This window comes from Athene cunicularia (genome assembly GCF_003259725.1).
Source record: "Athene cunicularia isolate RWA chromosome 1 unlocalized genomic scaffold, athCun1 chr1_part1, whole genome shotgun sequence".
NCBI lineage: Eukaryota > Metazoa > Chordata > Aves > Strigiformes > Strigidae > Athene > Athene cunicularia.
This window is the reverse complement of record NW_020799091.1, coordinates 63,758,774-63,776,524: the sequence shown is the minus strand read 5'-3', so window position 1 is coordinate 63,776,524 and position 17,751 is coordinate 63,758,774. Positions and strand designations below refer to the sequence as shown.

The 17,751-nt window shown below is 38.5% G+C and overlaps 1 protein-coding gene across 1 annotated transcript in view; it reads right to left on the bottom strand.

Annotated features, from left to right (window-relative positions):
- Positions 1-5,144: 5,144 nt before the first annotated feature.
- The window catches only part of CUL4A (cullin 4A), a gene marked incomplete at its 5' end in the record, with an annotated part of 40,321 nt that continues 27,714 nt past the window's right edge, over positions 5,145-17,751 (bottom strand). The window contains 7 exons of the mRNA XM_026845821.1: positions 5,145-6,149; positions 6,434-6,586; positions 7,436-7,608; positions 14,105-14,210; positions 15,393-15,506; positions 16,688-16,795; positions 17,526-17,611. Coding sequence (XP_026701622.1) covers positions 6,054-6,149; positions 6,434-6,586; positions 7,436-7,608; positions 14,105-14,210; positions 15,393-15,506; positions 16,688-16,795; positions 17,526-17,611 — 836 coding nt within the window. The remainder of the gene's footprint in view (positions 6,150-6,433; positions 6,587-7,435; positions 7,609-14,104; positions 14,211-15,392; positions 15,507-16,687; positions 16,796-17,525; positions 17,612-17,751) is intronic.

Here is a 17,751-nt window from a genome sequence, read left to right as displayed (position 1 = left end):
GTGTAGTGAAGGGATGAGGGGTGATGGTTTAAAGTGAAAGAGCATAGGTTTAGATTAGCTGTAAGGAAGAAGTTCTTCACTATGAGGTACTGCAACAGGTTGCCCAGAGCAGCTGTGGCTGCCCCCTCCCTGGCAGTGTTCCAGGCCAGGTTGGACGGGGCTTTGAGCAGCCTGGGCTAGTGGAAGGTGTCCCTGCCCATGGCAGGGGTCTTTAAGGTCCCTTCCAACCCAAGCCATTCTATGATTCTGAAATGTGCATGCAGGTGTACGTGCACATACATGCACGGATAAATGTGTGAAAACATACTCATGTGAAAGCAGGTGGGTGGCTCTGACACAGGCAAACGCAGAGGGAGCAGGCCTGTTCCCCAGTACAGGTGTGAGTGTCGTTTGTGTGTCCCTCACACATCCTGCACACAGCCGTGGGGTGGCGGGTGCGTACATTTCCCCCCTGCAGGGGCAGATGCACACTTTGTGTGATAGCATGCAGAGGTACACACAGGTACAGAGGCACCATCATCACAAGCTGCTGTGCTTCAGCCCCAGGCTCCTCTTGCCACCAGCCCTAACATGATGGCCCGGGGTTTTTCAGATCCTGTTCTGCCATGGGCTGAAGACAGCCATGGCTTGGTCCTGAGGCACTGCTGCTCTGGCACAGGCCACCTGCCTAGCACTCACCTGTGGCATGGATGTTTGGCAACGGGCATTTGGAGGTTTGGGGTCTTTCTGCAAACTGCCATATGGCTTAGCCCTGTAACTCGGGTCAAATGAGTGCTGTGAGGAACATCAGGGCCTGGGACAGCTTTACCAGCTTTAGGCTTTTAACTGTGGTTCCCAGTGGGGAATGCAGCACAGGTGCCCCTTTATTAAAGGAGAGGTGATAGTAGAGGGTGAAAAGTGGCTTTGGTAAGCAATTAACCCATCTAATTTATGTATTACCTCCAGAATGTTTCTTGCCACTGAGTTTAAAGGCAGCCTAAGGTGAGTACAATCATCTCTCACAGAACTAATTCAGTCCCGACTGTGTAAAAGCACTGGAAGTTAACAGTCTATTATCTCTGAAGTGATGCGTGTATGTATACCTGTGTATACATATCATCCACATGTGTTCCAAGCCAGACCAGGGACTGCTAATGATTTGTGACTGCATGGGGAAAATTAACTGCACTCTCACATAGTTTCTTATGATGTCTGATGTTTTGATAAACAAGACTTTTAAGAAATCCCTTTTTTTTTTTTTTTTTTGAGAAAATGGAAAAAATATATGAAGTTAATCTATTAATGTTCTCAGTTGTTAGCATAGTAACGGAAATAGGGAGCCTAGGCCATTTGTAATTCAATGCTCCTTCTTATCTAAGCTATTTAGGATACGTTTTCTTCATCTGAAACCTCAGAAGTACTTGTTTTGCTACTGAAATCCTATTTCTGGTGCAGTTGGAAAGCGTGCCAATAGCAGGGTGCTTTTGCTTTCTCAAAATGACTGCCATGTCATCCTTCTCCTCATTACAGTGTACACCAGATTAATCAGCTCTGAGACAGTCATTTATGCTCCCAAGCTGCCTTCATACATTTTTACTTAGAACCAATTTGAAATGCAATTTAGCTACTACCTGCTGCTAAAGTCCAGCTACTGTAAACTTGACCTTTCCTTGATGTTTGTCTCGGTTCACTTACACCTCCCATTTCCCCAAAACATCCTGGAGTTCATTCAAAGTAGCTTGGGGATCTGCCTGCCTTTTCCAACACTATTGACAGACATTTCTTTCTTAATACTGCATTTTTATCTGTGCATTTTTAGAGGCAGTAATGTTTGGTTTTCCCTGCAGCACTTCTAGCAATCTTTATTCTTGCTACGTATTGCCAAAAGCAGAAGTTAGTTAGCTTGAAAAAGGGCATAAGGAACAGCTCTGGTCAAGTGTTTGAATGAGTCATCTGCAGAAGAGTTGAGGTTAATGGACGTGGGCCATAGGTTGTTCTCATTTTTTGATCAGTTTTTGAAACCTGCAGTGGGAGTCAAGGAAGGTCTGTGTAATAGTTGAAGTCTGTCAGAAAACAAAGTAGAGAGGGATGCCCAACGTCAGGTTTAAACTTGCTGTGCAGTAGTCTGACTCCCTATTGGAAAACTGGTAAGCATCTATGAACTGAAAAATAACAGATACTTGGCTTACTACCATTTAATATCAGTGCATGAGTTGCATCAAGCAACAATATTGTGGCAAGAAATTGGTAAATAAAGAACATAAGGCTATTAGCAGAGAATGATGTTGATCTTACACGCTGTGGATCATTAGCTTGCTAAGCCTTTTAGAGTGGTGTAGAGATTGCACTATAACCAACTTCCATGTCGTCAGTCGAAGCATCACCAGGATGTTTGTTACCCTCCTTTCCTAATGGAATAAGTCTTACACAACCATACCATCAGACTCACTGCTCAATAACTCACTGGCCAACATCAATCAAACTTGATAGCAGGGTAAGACATAAACAAACACAAAGCTACAGCTTCTGTAAAAGCTGGTATATAGACAGCCCGGAGATCCAAATTAGTGCTGTCACCAAGGGAAACGTAGTCCATACCCAGCCCTTACGCATTTTGTTTGATAGAGGTGCTGGCCAACCAACACGCACACTGTTCCAGATTAACCATGGTACAGCTCCTGGCCCCTCTTCAGAGCTGTGGATGCAGAACAGCTGCTTGTGGGGAAGAACATGGGAAATACTCAGATCAACTAGAGCTGTTACTACAATACAAAGTGTTCTGCAAAGTCGAGGCAGAATACTGTCACGAAAGACAGAGCACAGGCTGGGAATTTTGTAAGGAAAGAATTTCCACAAAACACAACTCCATTTTTCCTGTAGCCTTTTTATTATCTGACTGCACAGGGTTATTTTCTTTCTGAAGAGACTTGCTAGGAATAGATAACCAAGGTCATAGTACAGAGTCCACTCTCCCTAACACACCTGCCAAGATCATAAACCAACAAATAATCTATCTGCATAATAAATCAATGCACTCAGTTGCCTGAAAAGGGTGTAATTTTTTTCAAAGATGCATAGCACAAAACAGACAGAAAGAAGATGCAGCAGACCAAGGGAGTTAAATGATAAACCCAGGTTCAGATAAAGGAATCAGAGGAAGCTAAAATACAGAACTAAGAAGAGGACAGAAGCGGGCAGGAAGGAGGCTCTTGGCAGCTGGTAAGAAGAGCTGTAATTGGAAAGGATCTGCAAGTCAGTGGTCAGCCTGCATTCTCATACTCGCTTTCCCTCGGGAAATGTTTAAATTGTGAAATTGTAAGCTTTTGGTGAGATTGGAGAGCCCTTGCCTATATCCCAGATTCCTGCTGTATTTTTTGTCATTCCATAGAAGCTGCTACACAGCTTGTCCCAAGGATGCCGAATTGCCAAGATCCAGGTTTTCAAGACACCTTCTGAACACAGATGTGCTACAGAGGAAATCTGTTACTTTGCTACAGCCTGATGTCTTCAACACTGGTGAACTTCCAGGAAATGTTTAGTAACCTCTGTCCTGTGGGCACAGACGCACTCAGGGGACGATGTGAGCCCCAAGAGCCAGCATCGAACCAACAGCCAAATTCAATCACCAGCTCTCAAGGAGCAATCAAATGCAGCTACTCTGCTATGAAGAAGCGACTACCCTGCTGACTAATAAACTACCTGCTTACCTGCTTGGTTCAGCACATACAAAATCCCAGGAAGATAAGTTTGAGGAAGTCAAATTAAAAATGAGGACCTGAGAAAAAGAGTCATGATCACCTGGCTTGTCAATCTCTCCCATAACTGTTGAACCTCTGAAGCCACTTTCAGACTGATTTGAAGGACTAAAAGTCTTCAGAGATCATTAGATCCTCCATAGGTTTGGGGGGCAGGGGGACAGGTGGAGATCAGCAGCTGGACAAAGAACAAAACCAATGCTCCCACAAGCAGGAAAGGCAGAACTAAGCAGAAAAAACCTTCAGTATGGCTGCTTGAGGTTATTTGGGGGGGATGATACAGTAGGGGATCAAGGCCATACATCACAAAGATGGGCTTCATTTTTTCCACTGCTCATGGAACTACTAATTTTTAATTGCTATACCAATTTGGCCAAAGAGTTCTAGTCTATAGCAATTAAGAAAAACTGCACATCTCAGCACTTTTAATCAATTAACATTGCTTTGTAAGGCAGAACCACTTCAATCATCTTCAGGATAACGCCACTGCTTTTAATCCATTGTTTAAAACCGTTGAACCAGGAAGCTGGGTTTCAGAAAGGGAAAGCGGCACACATTCACTGCTTGGGATCAGTTACTGCACACTGCTGCCAACTCTCTGTGCGGATAAAGCCTCTGGCCATTACATTCCTATGAGGCACATACTCCTTTTTGTCTTAAGTCTAGTAAGATGGATCTGATCAGCTTCCATATGCCTAGCAAATGAATTACAAGGTGAACGGTGTAATGAACACTGAAGAACAAACTTCACAAACTGAAGTGCCACAACCTGACAAAAGCTAAGAAATTAACATCTAATATGCATCAAAGATTTTATTTGCATTAACTGAAGATTCAAATATTAAAATAAGTCTACATTAAATTACAATATTAAATATGCTTTAAATACAATAAACTAAACGTGTTTAGTTTCTAAACACAAAGGGAACAAAAATAATTCAGAAGAATGCAATACAATTAATGACACCAGATGACAGAATAAGGACTTCAATATGTAAATCCACAAGATGTCAACTCTTAGCACTGTTTACTTTAAGAAGAAGTGGTGGCCTTTTAATGGATGTACAAACCCCATGTTACATAAACTTAATAATGTATCTCTCAAGAAAATATTGCTCAGTTAAATTCTGATTTATGCCATGATCAAACCTCCTTTGGTAGCTCTTTTTCAGAATGAAACACACCAGTATGCAAATCCGGAAAAATAAACGGAGTCTTGTAAGTATTGCCACAAAAGGTGTCTTCCTTATAGTTACAATTACCTTACAGATCTACAGTGTCTTTCATTCTTTAATTCAAATCAACTTACATATATACAGTATGTAACAAAGTGCTCACAAAATCCCTAGTCTTTCAAGACAAAAAACCACTATGCTTTCACAATATTGAGACCATACAAGTCTTAAAAAAAAAAAAAAGGTTTTGTTTTTTCAAGTGGAGCACACTGTACAGTAGGTTCCCTGTATGTTATTTTCAAGGCAAAACTAAATGTTACGGCAATTACATAAACAGTGATAAAACAACAGTTGCCCTAAAATGAGGTAGGGCCTCTGACTCAGATCTAATCTTTGCCACTCAAGCCAGCAGAAATAGTAATAAAATAATAATCCGTATTTCAGCTAAATAATCCAGCAACTCACTACACACATGAACACAGTTGTCCTCTTGGCACTTCAAGGATCTCACTTCAAAACCTGATTTATCCAAACCAGACTGAAGTTTATCATCGTTTGGAAGAAAATTTACTGAACACAAGTTCAAGGGTTTTCATGGTGCATAATTTCAAAAATTCAGTGTATTTCAACAACACTGCTTGTACATAAGTGTTCATCAATTAAAGGTTTTTAAAAAGTTATCCAAGTTGTCGCTGTAGCTAAAGAATGCAGCATATAGGGTCTTTAGGGATGCAGTTAGAAACACATAAATGAAGAAACTAGACTTGCATCCATCACAAAAGTATTTCACACACAGGTAATTTTACCCTTCCATCCAACTTCAATGACATTGATTAAACAAAACTGTAAAACTAAATTTTGAAGAACCCAAAAGAACAAAAGAAAAACTAAAAGAAATAAAACCATGACATTTTAAATTAGTAAGGAGTCTTGACAAGGATGATCAATTAACATGTCATTTTGCTTCTTTTCCACAGCAGTGCATGCAGCTGGTTGAATAATATACATCAACCTGAAATCTGCTAAAAGGAAAGTCTGGAACAGCATAGGTATTTGGTGTCCTGAAGATATATGTAGATGATTTTGGTTTTTATTTTTTTGGGTTTGTTTTTTATTTTTTTTAAATAAAAGTATTTATTCTCCATTATGCAACATAGTGGTACTGATTAGGGTTGTCTTTGTCTCTCTCCATATAGTCTCTGTCAATGAGAGATTCAATCCTCTTTTTCAAGTCTCCAGGCTACAAGAAAAGATGAGATTAGTGTAACAGTTAGTAATATAAATGCAAATATATTTTGTTTTTAAAAACAGGACTGCTAACAGCTACATAAGAAAATACACCACAGTAAATATCCTACTGATACTCTAGTTTATTTCTGTTCACATGCTCATTTTAATACCTTCATCTTTGGATTCGATTCAGACATATTTCACATTTCTTACTCTTATGGACAAGCTGAATTGAAGAATACATTGCGTATTTTTAGATAATCCTACGATGGTTTGAAAAACAAAATCAGTTACCTTCACAGGAAATTTCAGTTGATTATACAATTCAGAAACAAGGAGATTATGACCAAGAGTCTTTCTCATCTTCATTATTCGTACAATAGCAGCATCAATCTGGTATTGCCTGTCTTGAAATACTCTTTCAGTTGTGCTGACCTGTTCCTCGATCTGAAGAACAATACAATGCCACAAATCATAGGAACTTTTATTACTATTTTTTAAATCAATTATATTTCTATAGTTAACCTTTATAATGAAATGAAACTCATGTATTCTTATTCATCGTTGAGCAAGTGCATGCATTACTACATGCTAAGAGCTAAGTGATTCTGAAGTGTACTGCTAAAGCAAGTCTAAGATAAAATTAAGAATAATGTAAAGAATAATGTACATATCTTAAAATCTATTTGGTAAATTAAACTAAATATTAAAAACTCACTTCAGATTTTTGAGAACACATAACAGTTTGACAGCCCAAACACTGTAGTCTTTTGTAACAAATTGATCAAATTGACTTGTGGATTTTAATATGCAAAGGCAAAAGGAAACAAGTCAATGTTAATTAAAACATGTCACCTTGTGTCAAGAATTGGGTTTTAAGTACAACAAAGACATCCACTGCAAAACCAGAGACAACCCAGACTTTAATAACTCTCTTAGCTGCTAAATAAAGAAGTGACATGGTGACATTTGATTCATTAATTCAATGTAGTACCAGCACTTCAGCAATACCATAGAAACTTTTAAGATGGACTGAAGCACCTAGAAGATCCTATCAGTTTAATATATAGGCATTTAAATTTGCAAGCACAGCAAGGAACCCAAGTGGTTTCAATTTCAGTTGAGTTTTAAAAACCTTTATTGCCCCTGTGAGTCATCCTGACTACTGAAAAAAATCAACTGTTTCCTTTTTCCATATGCAAAAACTACAAGGAGATGCAGAGATTCTGTCTCTCCATGTGGGATGTGGATAAACAGTTAACATAAACTGAACGAATGCAAAAAATAAATACGTACTGTTTCTTTCATTTGGATTTGGTTGATCTTTATTCTAAACAATTTATGCTTGAAATCACCATTAAAGATGAATTTATCTCCATCTTCTACATCCTTGCCTTTTGGATTTTTTATCAATACTCGTGCTTTTCCACAAGCTAAAGACTGTAAGGTTCTTCTTAATTCACTGTCCTCTGTGAAAAAAGTTCGAAGTATGGGAAGAGAGTAGAACAAAACATTAATATGAAGAGTTTTATGTGATTAATCTAGAAATACAATTGAAAACTTACTGGTTTTACTTTAATACCTTCTTTCAGCTAAGTTCCAATTAGGAACTTAGCCTTCAAGCTTAGTCTCACACCTTTCACAGGTGATACTGAGAGCATGCTCAGAATTGACAGGAAGACAGACTCAGGCCCACTTCAGTAAGTTTTCCATCCAAAAGTAGTTTCAGAAAAGACTTCACATTAACATGAGCCTGGTTTTATTGCTTTAGTTTTGTTTGGTAGTAACAAGACTTTAGAAGAAAACAAATCACTCAGTGACAAGAAGTTCGAGTCACCCATTTTAAGATTTCATCACTATGTTTAACACACACCAGAAAATATATAATAAAATAAAAAAACAGAAGTCTAAATTGGCAGGAAGATGTTTTGTGAGAAGGCAGACCCGACAGCTATTATAGACACAAACTTCCCCCACAACAGGAAAGTAGCAGAAACAAGTGGGTGAGGAAAATTTTATCCAGCAAGATTTAAAGCTAAAAGCATTTGGACAAGTAGGTAAAATGAAGTCTAAAACACTCTACTAATTATGTTGCAAAGTCTTGTATCAAGATTTGCATTAAAACAGCCTCTGCAGTCTCTAGAATAATTTTATTCACAATATAGAGTTAGTACCAAATGTGTTGGATCTCCTGAAGAGTTTTAGTCTAAACGTTGAAAGAAAACTTTTGCAATCTAAGTGCTAAAGTGCAGTATAGCCAAGTAAAAGATTAACATTACTATTATTTCCAAAATACTTCAACCAGTGACGTTTTCCTTTTTTTAATCTTCCAGTTTTTCTGTGCTTACTCAAAAAAAAAAAAAAAATCTTTAAACCACACTGACTAAACAGGCATTTAAGATGTTTTGCACTTTTTGGGTGTTTCACCTTCAGTAAGTGCAGAGTGTTGAGAGTTAAGTATAGTATCCTTACTACTTTTAATAGTAAGGATACTATTAAAAACACTCCGTATACTTTGAAGCTTTGCTTTTGCCTTCTATGCTAAGTCACAGGTTACAGTCTGACAGCAGGAAGGAATCTGTGATTACCTATCAATCACTGAAGTAATAACTACAGCTCCTTGATAATGCAAAAGGCAGGTAAAAACATGGAGTGTATTTAGGCAACATGTCTCAAAGCAGCATGGTTACCAAAGAGAAGGTAACCATTCTTCCTCTGAGTGACAGTTGATGCATTTCCTAAATGTACTAACGTAGCAGGGACAATCTCATCTCTTTAAAGACTGGTGAAAATTTATTGTAACAGTGACTGGAAAACACAAATTCCAACTATGGCCAGTTAATGCAGATGAAGACAGGGATATCCTGAAGGGGCAGAAATCCATGTGCTGTTTACTTTGGGTTTGGTTTGTGGGTTGGGTTTTGGTTTTGGTTTTTTTTTTTTGGTAATGTGTTAATTGCCTGAGGTACTCTTCTACTTAGAATGAGGAGAATTCATATGAGTATGACTTTTTGACCTCCAAAAGTGTATGTGTTTTGTGTTAGATGGCAATGGAATAGAGAGATAGACAATAGACAGTCTGAAATGCCAGTTGCCCAATACTCAAGGGTTTTGGTATCCAGATACCCACTTAATTTTTAAAGTACAAGACATTTGCAAAACTAACTTGTCATACTGTAAACACAGCAATGTAGCTACTACCGAAGCTGCATAAATGAATGAGCATCTGGACAGTGGAACCACAGAATATATCATATTCACCTCTGTAAAATATATATAGTAGATAATGAATGTATGAAAGACTTATTAAAGAACTGAAACTGTGGACATAGCTGTCCTATCCTGCCAAGAGCAAATTGCTAGGTTTTATGTTGTGAAAGCACTTGCATAAGCAACTGAAAGTTTTAAGTCATACCATACTGACTGACCATTTCTTTATGTTAACATCAGTCTAACTTGAGTGAAACAAACATAAATTTACCTGACTGCCCATATCTTCTGCTGTAGTCAGAAGGGAGCTGGGGAGACAGGACTGACAAACCTGAGGAAGCCCTGTGGAAGCACTGCTTAAAGCTGCTTCAGGAGAAGTAAGAGCACCAAAACTTGCCACAGATTTTTCTAACACTGGAAAATCCCAACTGCTTCACACCTCATTCCAGTACATTATATAGTCAGAGGTCCACAGGAACACATTAAATAAGCAGAATATAACTTATGATCACCTTTATGGTGTTCTCAATTAAAAATCAATGTACATGCAAGAAATTGGGGGCTAACTCAATTTGAGTTGATTTGATGTTTGAGAATTAGTGCTTTAAGGCCTGTCATTAATCTTAGGCAGCTAACTCGGTTTCATGGATTGGATCAAAATGTCTGCCTTGCCCAGCATGGGCTCTTTGACTTAGCTAGTAACAGGTGGAGAAGCTAAAAGGTGACTGAATTCTTGCGCTGTGAGAACTCATGAATTCACTATTCACTGTCTCTAAGCCATTCATAACTCCACATATTTCCTCCTTTTTACCTCTCTCCAAATTATCATGCCCAAATTTAAGAGATGAACTCTCCATCCTCTGCATGGGAACTGTTCTATACCTTCCATATTTTTACTCATCCTTCTTTGTCCTTATCTAATTCTACTACACACCTGTAAAGATGGGCTAAACTGAAATTTATTAAGTATCCAAACACAAGCACACACGAAGCACAATGATGCTTTCTGCTTTGTTCTCAGTAACTTCCCCAGAAGTTACCAGCACGCTGTTTGCCCTTCTGATCACCGATGAAGTTGGTGTTTTCAGGGGACACAATGACAGCACAACTTCTTTCCTGAGCAGTCATGCCTAACAAAGCCAATCTCTAAACAGATAACTAAGTTTTTTCCCTCCCCCCACCCCAGATATAGTGATATTCATCAACACTGGACGCCATTTGATCTCCTATTGGTTCAACAGTTTAAGATCATTTTGTAACATTTTTAGACATTTCAGATTTGGCATCAAATTCTGTCACACCAATATTAATCTCCTTCAGATCATTAATGGCCATGTTGAGTAATACCTGGGGATCCTAAATAAGAGTGAGCTTTCACTATGAAAGCTGCTCATTCATTTCTACCTGTTTTCTGTCTTTTAATCAATTATTCACCCCTAAGAGGAACTTCCCACTCAAGTCATGAAAATTTAGTCTCTTTTAGAAATTGTGAGGAACTCTTATCAAGAACTTTTAAAAAAACAAGCGCACAATATTCACATTCCACAGAATCATCAAGGATGGAAAAGACTTTGAAGATCACCTAGTCCAACCATTAACCTAGCATTGGCAGTTCCCAACTACACCATATCCCTAAGCGCTATGTCAACCTGACTCTTAAACACCTCCAGGGATGGGGAATCCACCACCTCCCTGGGCAGCCCATTCCAACACCTCACAACCCTTTCTGTAAAGAAATGCTTCTTATTATCTAGTCTAAACCTGCCCTGGTGCAAATTGAGGCCATTACCTCTTGTCCTATCGCTTGTTGCTTGGTTAAAGAGGCTCATCCCCAGCTCCCTTCAACCTCCTTTCAGGTAGCTGTAGAGGGCGATGAGGTCTCCCCTCAGCCTCCTCTTCTCCAGACTAAACACCCCCAGTTCCCTCAGCCGCTCCCCGTACGACCTGTGCTCCAGACCCTGCACCAGCTTCGTTGCCCTTCTCTGGACACGCTCGAGTCATTCAATGTCCTTTTCGTAGTGAGGGGCCCAAAACTGAACACAGGAATCGAGGTGTGGCCTCACCAGTGCCGAGTACAGGGGTCAGATCCCTTCCCTGTCCCTGCTGGCCACGCTATTGCTGACACAAGCCAGGATGCCATTGGCCTTCTTGGCCCCCTGGGCACACTGCTGGCTCCTGTTCAGCCGGCTGTCAATCAACCCCCCCAGGTCCCTCTCTGACTGGCAGCTCTCCAGCCACTCCTCCCCAAGCCCGTAGCGCTGCTGGGGGTTGTGGCCATTTACATATGCTTGCATATGTTGTGGTTGTCTGTGTATACTTGCTGAGTCTCTCAAAGAATTTGAAAGGAAAATCATGCATCACATAAATCATGCGGGCTTTTCTCTAATATACACCTATCCATGGGCCTACCAATTCTGTTCTTCCCAGTGCAGACCTGCCACCCCACAGTAGTCCGCAAAATCACCACATGAATGTAAAAAAGTAGATAAAAAAATTTAGCATTGCTCTTGTCAAGCCTGCACCAAGGCTTACTTAAATTACAAACTAGATAGATTCCTGTAAAGCTTTGGGGTGAATAATACTCTTGAGTTGGCAGTGGTCTAATTTGCTGTCTGATTTACTCATCTGTTCTAAACCCTTTACTGACACTTCAACTTGCAGTATTTTATTCTGCCCTGTGGCATGTACACAGCCCTCTGAACTCTTCTGCAGTAATCACCAATATGCAAAGACTGGGCAACACCTCATAACAGGTCTCAACATAAACATATATTAAAAACTGCAGAGGGCTTCCACTGACTCCCAAAAAGAGCTGGAGCATGTGAACACCAAAGTAAAGGAAGTGCTTAGGGCCAATTAGAAGGTTCAAAATTCCTTCCAGTTTTTAGTTTAGAACTGAAGAATGGGCACACTGTGTCAGAAGGTCCATCTAGCCCAGCACACTGACTCCAGCAGTGGCCACAAGCAGGTGCATAGTGCAGCATATAAAAGCAAAGCTAACACAGCTCCACACTTCCCTCCTCTTCCTCACTCTCCTCATCCTACTGCTCTCTATGTCTCCAATCACTTAGGGCTCAGGGACTTCCTAAGTCAGAGGTGGTTTCTATATGTGAGGAAACCTTCATGCTTTGCTCTTCCCTGAACCTGTCCCCTTGAACTCTATATAAACTTCCAGCTTTTACAACATGCTGTTCAGTTTTCACCACCATGTGCTAATTTCAGGGTTTTCTTCCCTCTAGATCTTTTTGATTAAGAAAACAAATCCTTGTTCACAGATTTCTATTTACCTTTTGGTCTATTTAGTTTAGTCCTAGCACATATAACTTCTAAAGAAGCCATGTCCCATGGGACTTCTCTAAAGCAGCTCTGAATGCCTTGTGTAGGTAGAGCTTGGGAAGACAGAGATTTTACATCATCCAACTACTTCCCCATAGGAGACAGAAACAGAGACATGGCACTCAGCGCAATGACATAACGTAATACAGGTAGCTCCCAACTATCAATTCTAGCCAGTTGCCTTAAAAATAGTCTATTGAAATGCTTTCTATTGTGCTATAATGGACTGGATTTCCATGCAGCAGATTTTATCTGTTGCTGTCAGGCAGCCAGAATGCAAGCTCCTAGGCACAGCAATACAAGATGAGAAAGGAGGACCTGGATCAGGCTTGTGTGAACTTATGTTTGTTCTGTAACCATTGTACTCTGACCTAATGAGCCTCTCTGGACTATCCCAATGCTTATCATTCACACTGGCATGAGTTCTCTTCAGCTCCCTTAAAATTAATGGAGTGGATGACTAAGCAACTTAAAGCACTGACACTGAGAAGCTGGAGCACCCAGACTGCCTTCTGCAACGCATCATTCTGAACCACAAGGATTCTTGATATCCCCATTTTACAGTAGTTCAGTAAATATATTTACAATATTTTAGTACTTGTATGGGTTCAATTACTCTTTCAGCAGTTGCTGTATTGGGTTGATTTTAAGATTCAGCATATGAAGGGCTACTGGGTATGACCTGCTGGTTGATGCAGAAGATCCAGAGAGTAAAGAGATGACAGCATTATCATTTTTAATGCCAAAGGCTGTAACTATTTAAAGGATGGGAAAAAAAAAAATCACCCAAGAACATAAGAACACAGAATGCAAATAATGCAGATGGTTAAAAAGAAAACTGAACTCTTCCTCGTTTTTTTTCCTTTCTGCCTTCAGATTTCAAGTGCAGAGACAGACAGCTACAAAGAATACACCCTACAGAACCCTGCTCTTAACAGATCAGACCTATTGTAAATGGGGCACTCCAACAACAGCGATAGAAAAGAGGAGGAAAGGTCTCAGAACAGTTCAACCGAAAATACTCTCTTGAATCACCCCAAAATGACAGCATTCTACAACAGATCGTTTTCAAAATACAGCATTTGAAACCGTAACAGAACAAAAATAATCTGTACACACAACAGTCTTTATCACCACTTGAATTTTAAGAATTGCAATAATACAATTTGTAAATCTAACAGATTGTTAGTAGTACCATACACTACACAGCTATTAGTTTTGTGAAGCATCTATTTTATCTACACTAGGAAGTACCAGTAGTGTGTTTTTGTCATCTCTTTTGGTGTCTACATACTACTGGCTCATAAAGTTTGTCCTAATGATCATGGAAAATTTCTTAAAATTAGGCCTTTACATACCAAATCATAATTGTCAATCACTCGATAAATAAATTTAAGAATAAAAGAGTATTCTTCCTACCTACACCAGTAGCCATTTTAATTTCTTCAAAACTGAATTCATCTCCTTCATTAAACATAAGCAACACTAATGTCTGAAAGAGCGATACTTGAAATTCTTTCTTTCCCTAAAAAAGAAACATCAAGTAATTAAAAGTATTATTGAGAGCATTTTCTATTGTATTCCCCCCATCTGACAAGTTACAGAAGCTATACATTCTTTCTTCTATTTCTAGAAAAGGAAATGTGCATTTTAGAATGCCTAGCACACAGAAGAATCTGCCTGAATACAGCATCAAGGAAACTGGATATTTTTAAAACCTCTTTTTTTTCTTCTCTAACAGTAGCAATACAGCACACAGCAGAAGCTCATTAGAATGGCCTTGTATGTACTTGACATAATTTACTTAATTTTAATTACAATATATGAAATCCTGGCTTTGCTGCCATCAACAGCGAATCTCTTTATGCTTCACTCAAGTTTCACTTTATAGAGATGAGCAAACTAATACAAAAGAAATCTTGGCATTGGATCAAATATGAAAGAAACAAAAGATAATTTTGGTTTACTATGATACAGAGTGACAGTATTATCAGTAGCATAACATTTGTACAAACAGGCAATGGAAAGGAAATAAATAACTCAAAACTCTTCAGACAGCTGTAAACGCTTCTGTCAATCAACAACTACAAACCCATCCATCTTACTGTTATGTAATGCTTAAACCTCTAAGTTTCATATTCACAATGAGTTAGTAAGAGAATTCAAATTTTTTTGTCTTTGCTCTGGCTCAATTTAGCTGCGTTATTAGCAAGGCAAGATATTCCATGAGTCAAAACAAAACCACATTAAGAAACAATATGGTTATTTAAGACTTAAATAATTCAACAAGCATTAAAATTTTAATCACAATCATTACATGACTAACAACCTTCAGTCTCTCCTTGTATCAGTGAAGCAGACTAAAAGCGTCACCAGTATTTCTGTGATCAAAGCAATTCCTTATTAAAAATAAAAAGATGCTGCAATGTTTTTCTTTCATTAATTTCCTGCTTCATTACAACTTTCTTTATTCAAATGAGCAACAATTCCTATCAAATGAACAGAAATGTTACCAAAAGGTATCACATTGTTGTGTTCCATTAGCCAGGTAGTATTTCAGTTTAAATTATAAAAAGCCTACTTTCCATACAAAATAACAGCATTGTGATTGTTCCTCCACAAAAATGTTACTACCTCTGTAAAAAATACAATACATGACTAGATTCCAAATAATTGACTGAAATTTTATCCCAACAAGCAAACTTACTTCCTTAAATTCTGCCTTTAGCACAGCATGCCCCAAAGTGGTCTGCCACTGAAGCTTTCGACCACTGTGTTTTCCCAGGTAAAAGGTTTTAAATACCTCTTGAAGCTTTATCATCTGTAAAGCAAAGAGAAAAATGTTTACTAGCATTATACCAATGCAGTGATGCCAGATGATTTCACACATGTAATTTCTTTATTCTCCTCAACGATGTTTCATAATAAATGCTTTTGTGTGAAAAACGGAATTCAAAGAGCAAAATTATGCACAAAAGAAAGTCTTGATTCAAAAATATATTTTAATTTCCCTTTTTAAACTTTTTTTTTCCCCTTGCTTGCTTTAAATAAAATAAATGCCCTGTAAGGAGTTTTAAATCTCAAAAATAAATACTAGTTTTGTCCTGGACTTTGAATCTGACCAAGAAGTCACAGGACAAAAGCATACATCTCACACCTATACACTGACTATTACCACCTGCTCGCAGGTTCTTCCTTTAGTTTGTCTTATGCAGATTCAAGTCTGATTCCAGTATTTTATAACCTCTTACTTCCAAGTAAGGGGTTTTTATTCCTCCATTTTCATGATGTGTTTCTTGCTCAGGCTGGATCCCTCCAAAGTCTACTACAGAGGAAAAGACGCCACAGGAGCCAGAGCACAAAAGCTTCCACATCTTCTGAACTGAACAGGAACCCTGCTACCACTTTTAGCCTCTGAAGTGCTTCCCATGTTTCAGATCAAGCAAGGTATTGCAAGAAATAAGACTCCAAATATGTATTTCAACTTAAATTGCTACTGATGGGAGCTTTGCAAAAATCTCTCAACTTGGAAGCAATGTTTTTTCAGGCAAATGCCATTTAAATGCAGAGTTTGTACATTTTGTGTGACACATTGAAGGGAACAGAGGAAGGATTTTACAGAAAATAAAGAACATGCCACAACATAACTATTGGCTAGATCAAAATACCTAACCAATGTAGTTAAAGATTGACTAAATTAAGGTGACCTATCCAGTTTTAAACTTCTAAGTGCTTGACTGCCATGGTAAGTATGACACTGATTTTATTTTAATAATAATTTTATATTACTATTATTAAAAAGGTAAAACCAACAATTGTCCAGAAAAAAGTGGATTTTATCCACTACATTTTATTTTTTGCAATTTTGGAATCTTCAAAATGAGATAAACCCCTTTAATATCTAGCAGAAAAGCCTTAAATGAAGGGCATTAGTTCACCCTATGATAGTGATTGTGATTCCACTCTGTAAAGTGCATTTAGAAGAATAATTCAAACACTAACCTCTGAATTTAAGTGAACATCCATAGGTGTATAAGTTGGCCAATATCCCATAGTTAATATATTTACCGTCAGATCTATATTTCCTGGGTCACTCTGGTTCTGCATATACTAAAATACAAGAGACAAAAATAATTCAAGTATACCGTCTGCATGCTAAATTAGAATATATATATATATATATATATATATATATATATATATATACACACACACACACACACACACTTAAAATAGAAATTTAAATTCATGTAACAATGAAAAACGTCTACAGGCCACATACTTGGTTAGGCATGTTCTACCAGGATTTTGAGTGACTAATGTCCCCTCCCCGATTTCAAAACACAGCAAGTGGTTAGAAGTAAAAAGAAAATAACATGCCTTGAAGTATCCTAGACCACTGTCTCTACAGGGTATTAAGGTCAAAGGAACTTTAGTTGCAAATAAAGCAAAGCCAGGGCAAGAACTGTAAGATCAAAAGGATCCCCTGGGATTTCCACATCTGTTAGACAAAACATTTTCACATAATTCAAGCATAGCATCAGTCAAGCCAGACTGCAAAGTCTGGGACAGAAAAGTCACTAGAGTATTTTATTACAGGAGCAGGCGTCCTGGGTCAGATCTCTACCTCCATACCCCATCTTCAATAAGGTCCCAAAAAAAGTATGCAGGGACAAGTGCAACAACAGGGTGAGCATACACAGATATATAGAACTATAAGCAGACTCTGTTACTGTGACCAGGACCCACTCAAAAGCCATTTTGTTTAATTTTAGCTTAATTCAAGGTATAACACCATCACTATTGCAAAATTTAGTACACAAACAGAAACTAAATGTACCTGCTTAAACTGAACCATGACATCTTTTGACAGTTCCATGTCCTTGAACATGCCCTCCAGTTTGCTGGTAAAAGCAGCACCACATTCTGTCACATGAAGTAAAGCAAAGATGCCACAATTACAAAGAAGCAGAGAACAAGCAATAAAGGTTTAACCTGAGACAGATGAGCCAGATTTTCCAGGTTAGAGAGCACCCAGAAATAGGTACATATTTTAAGGATTTCAC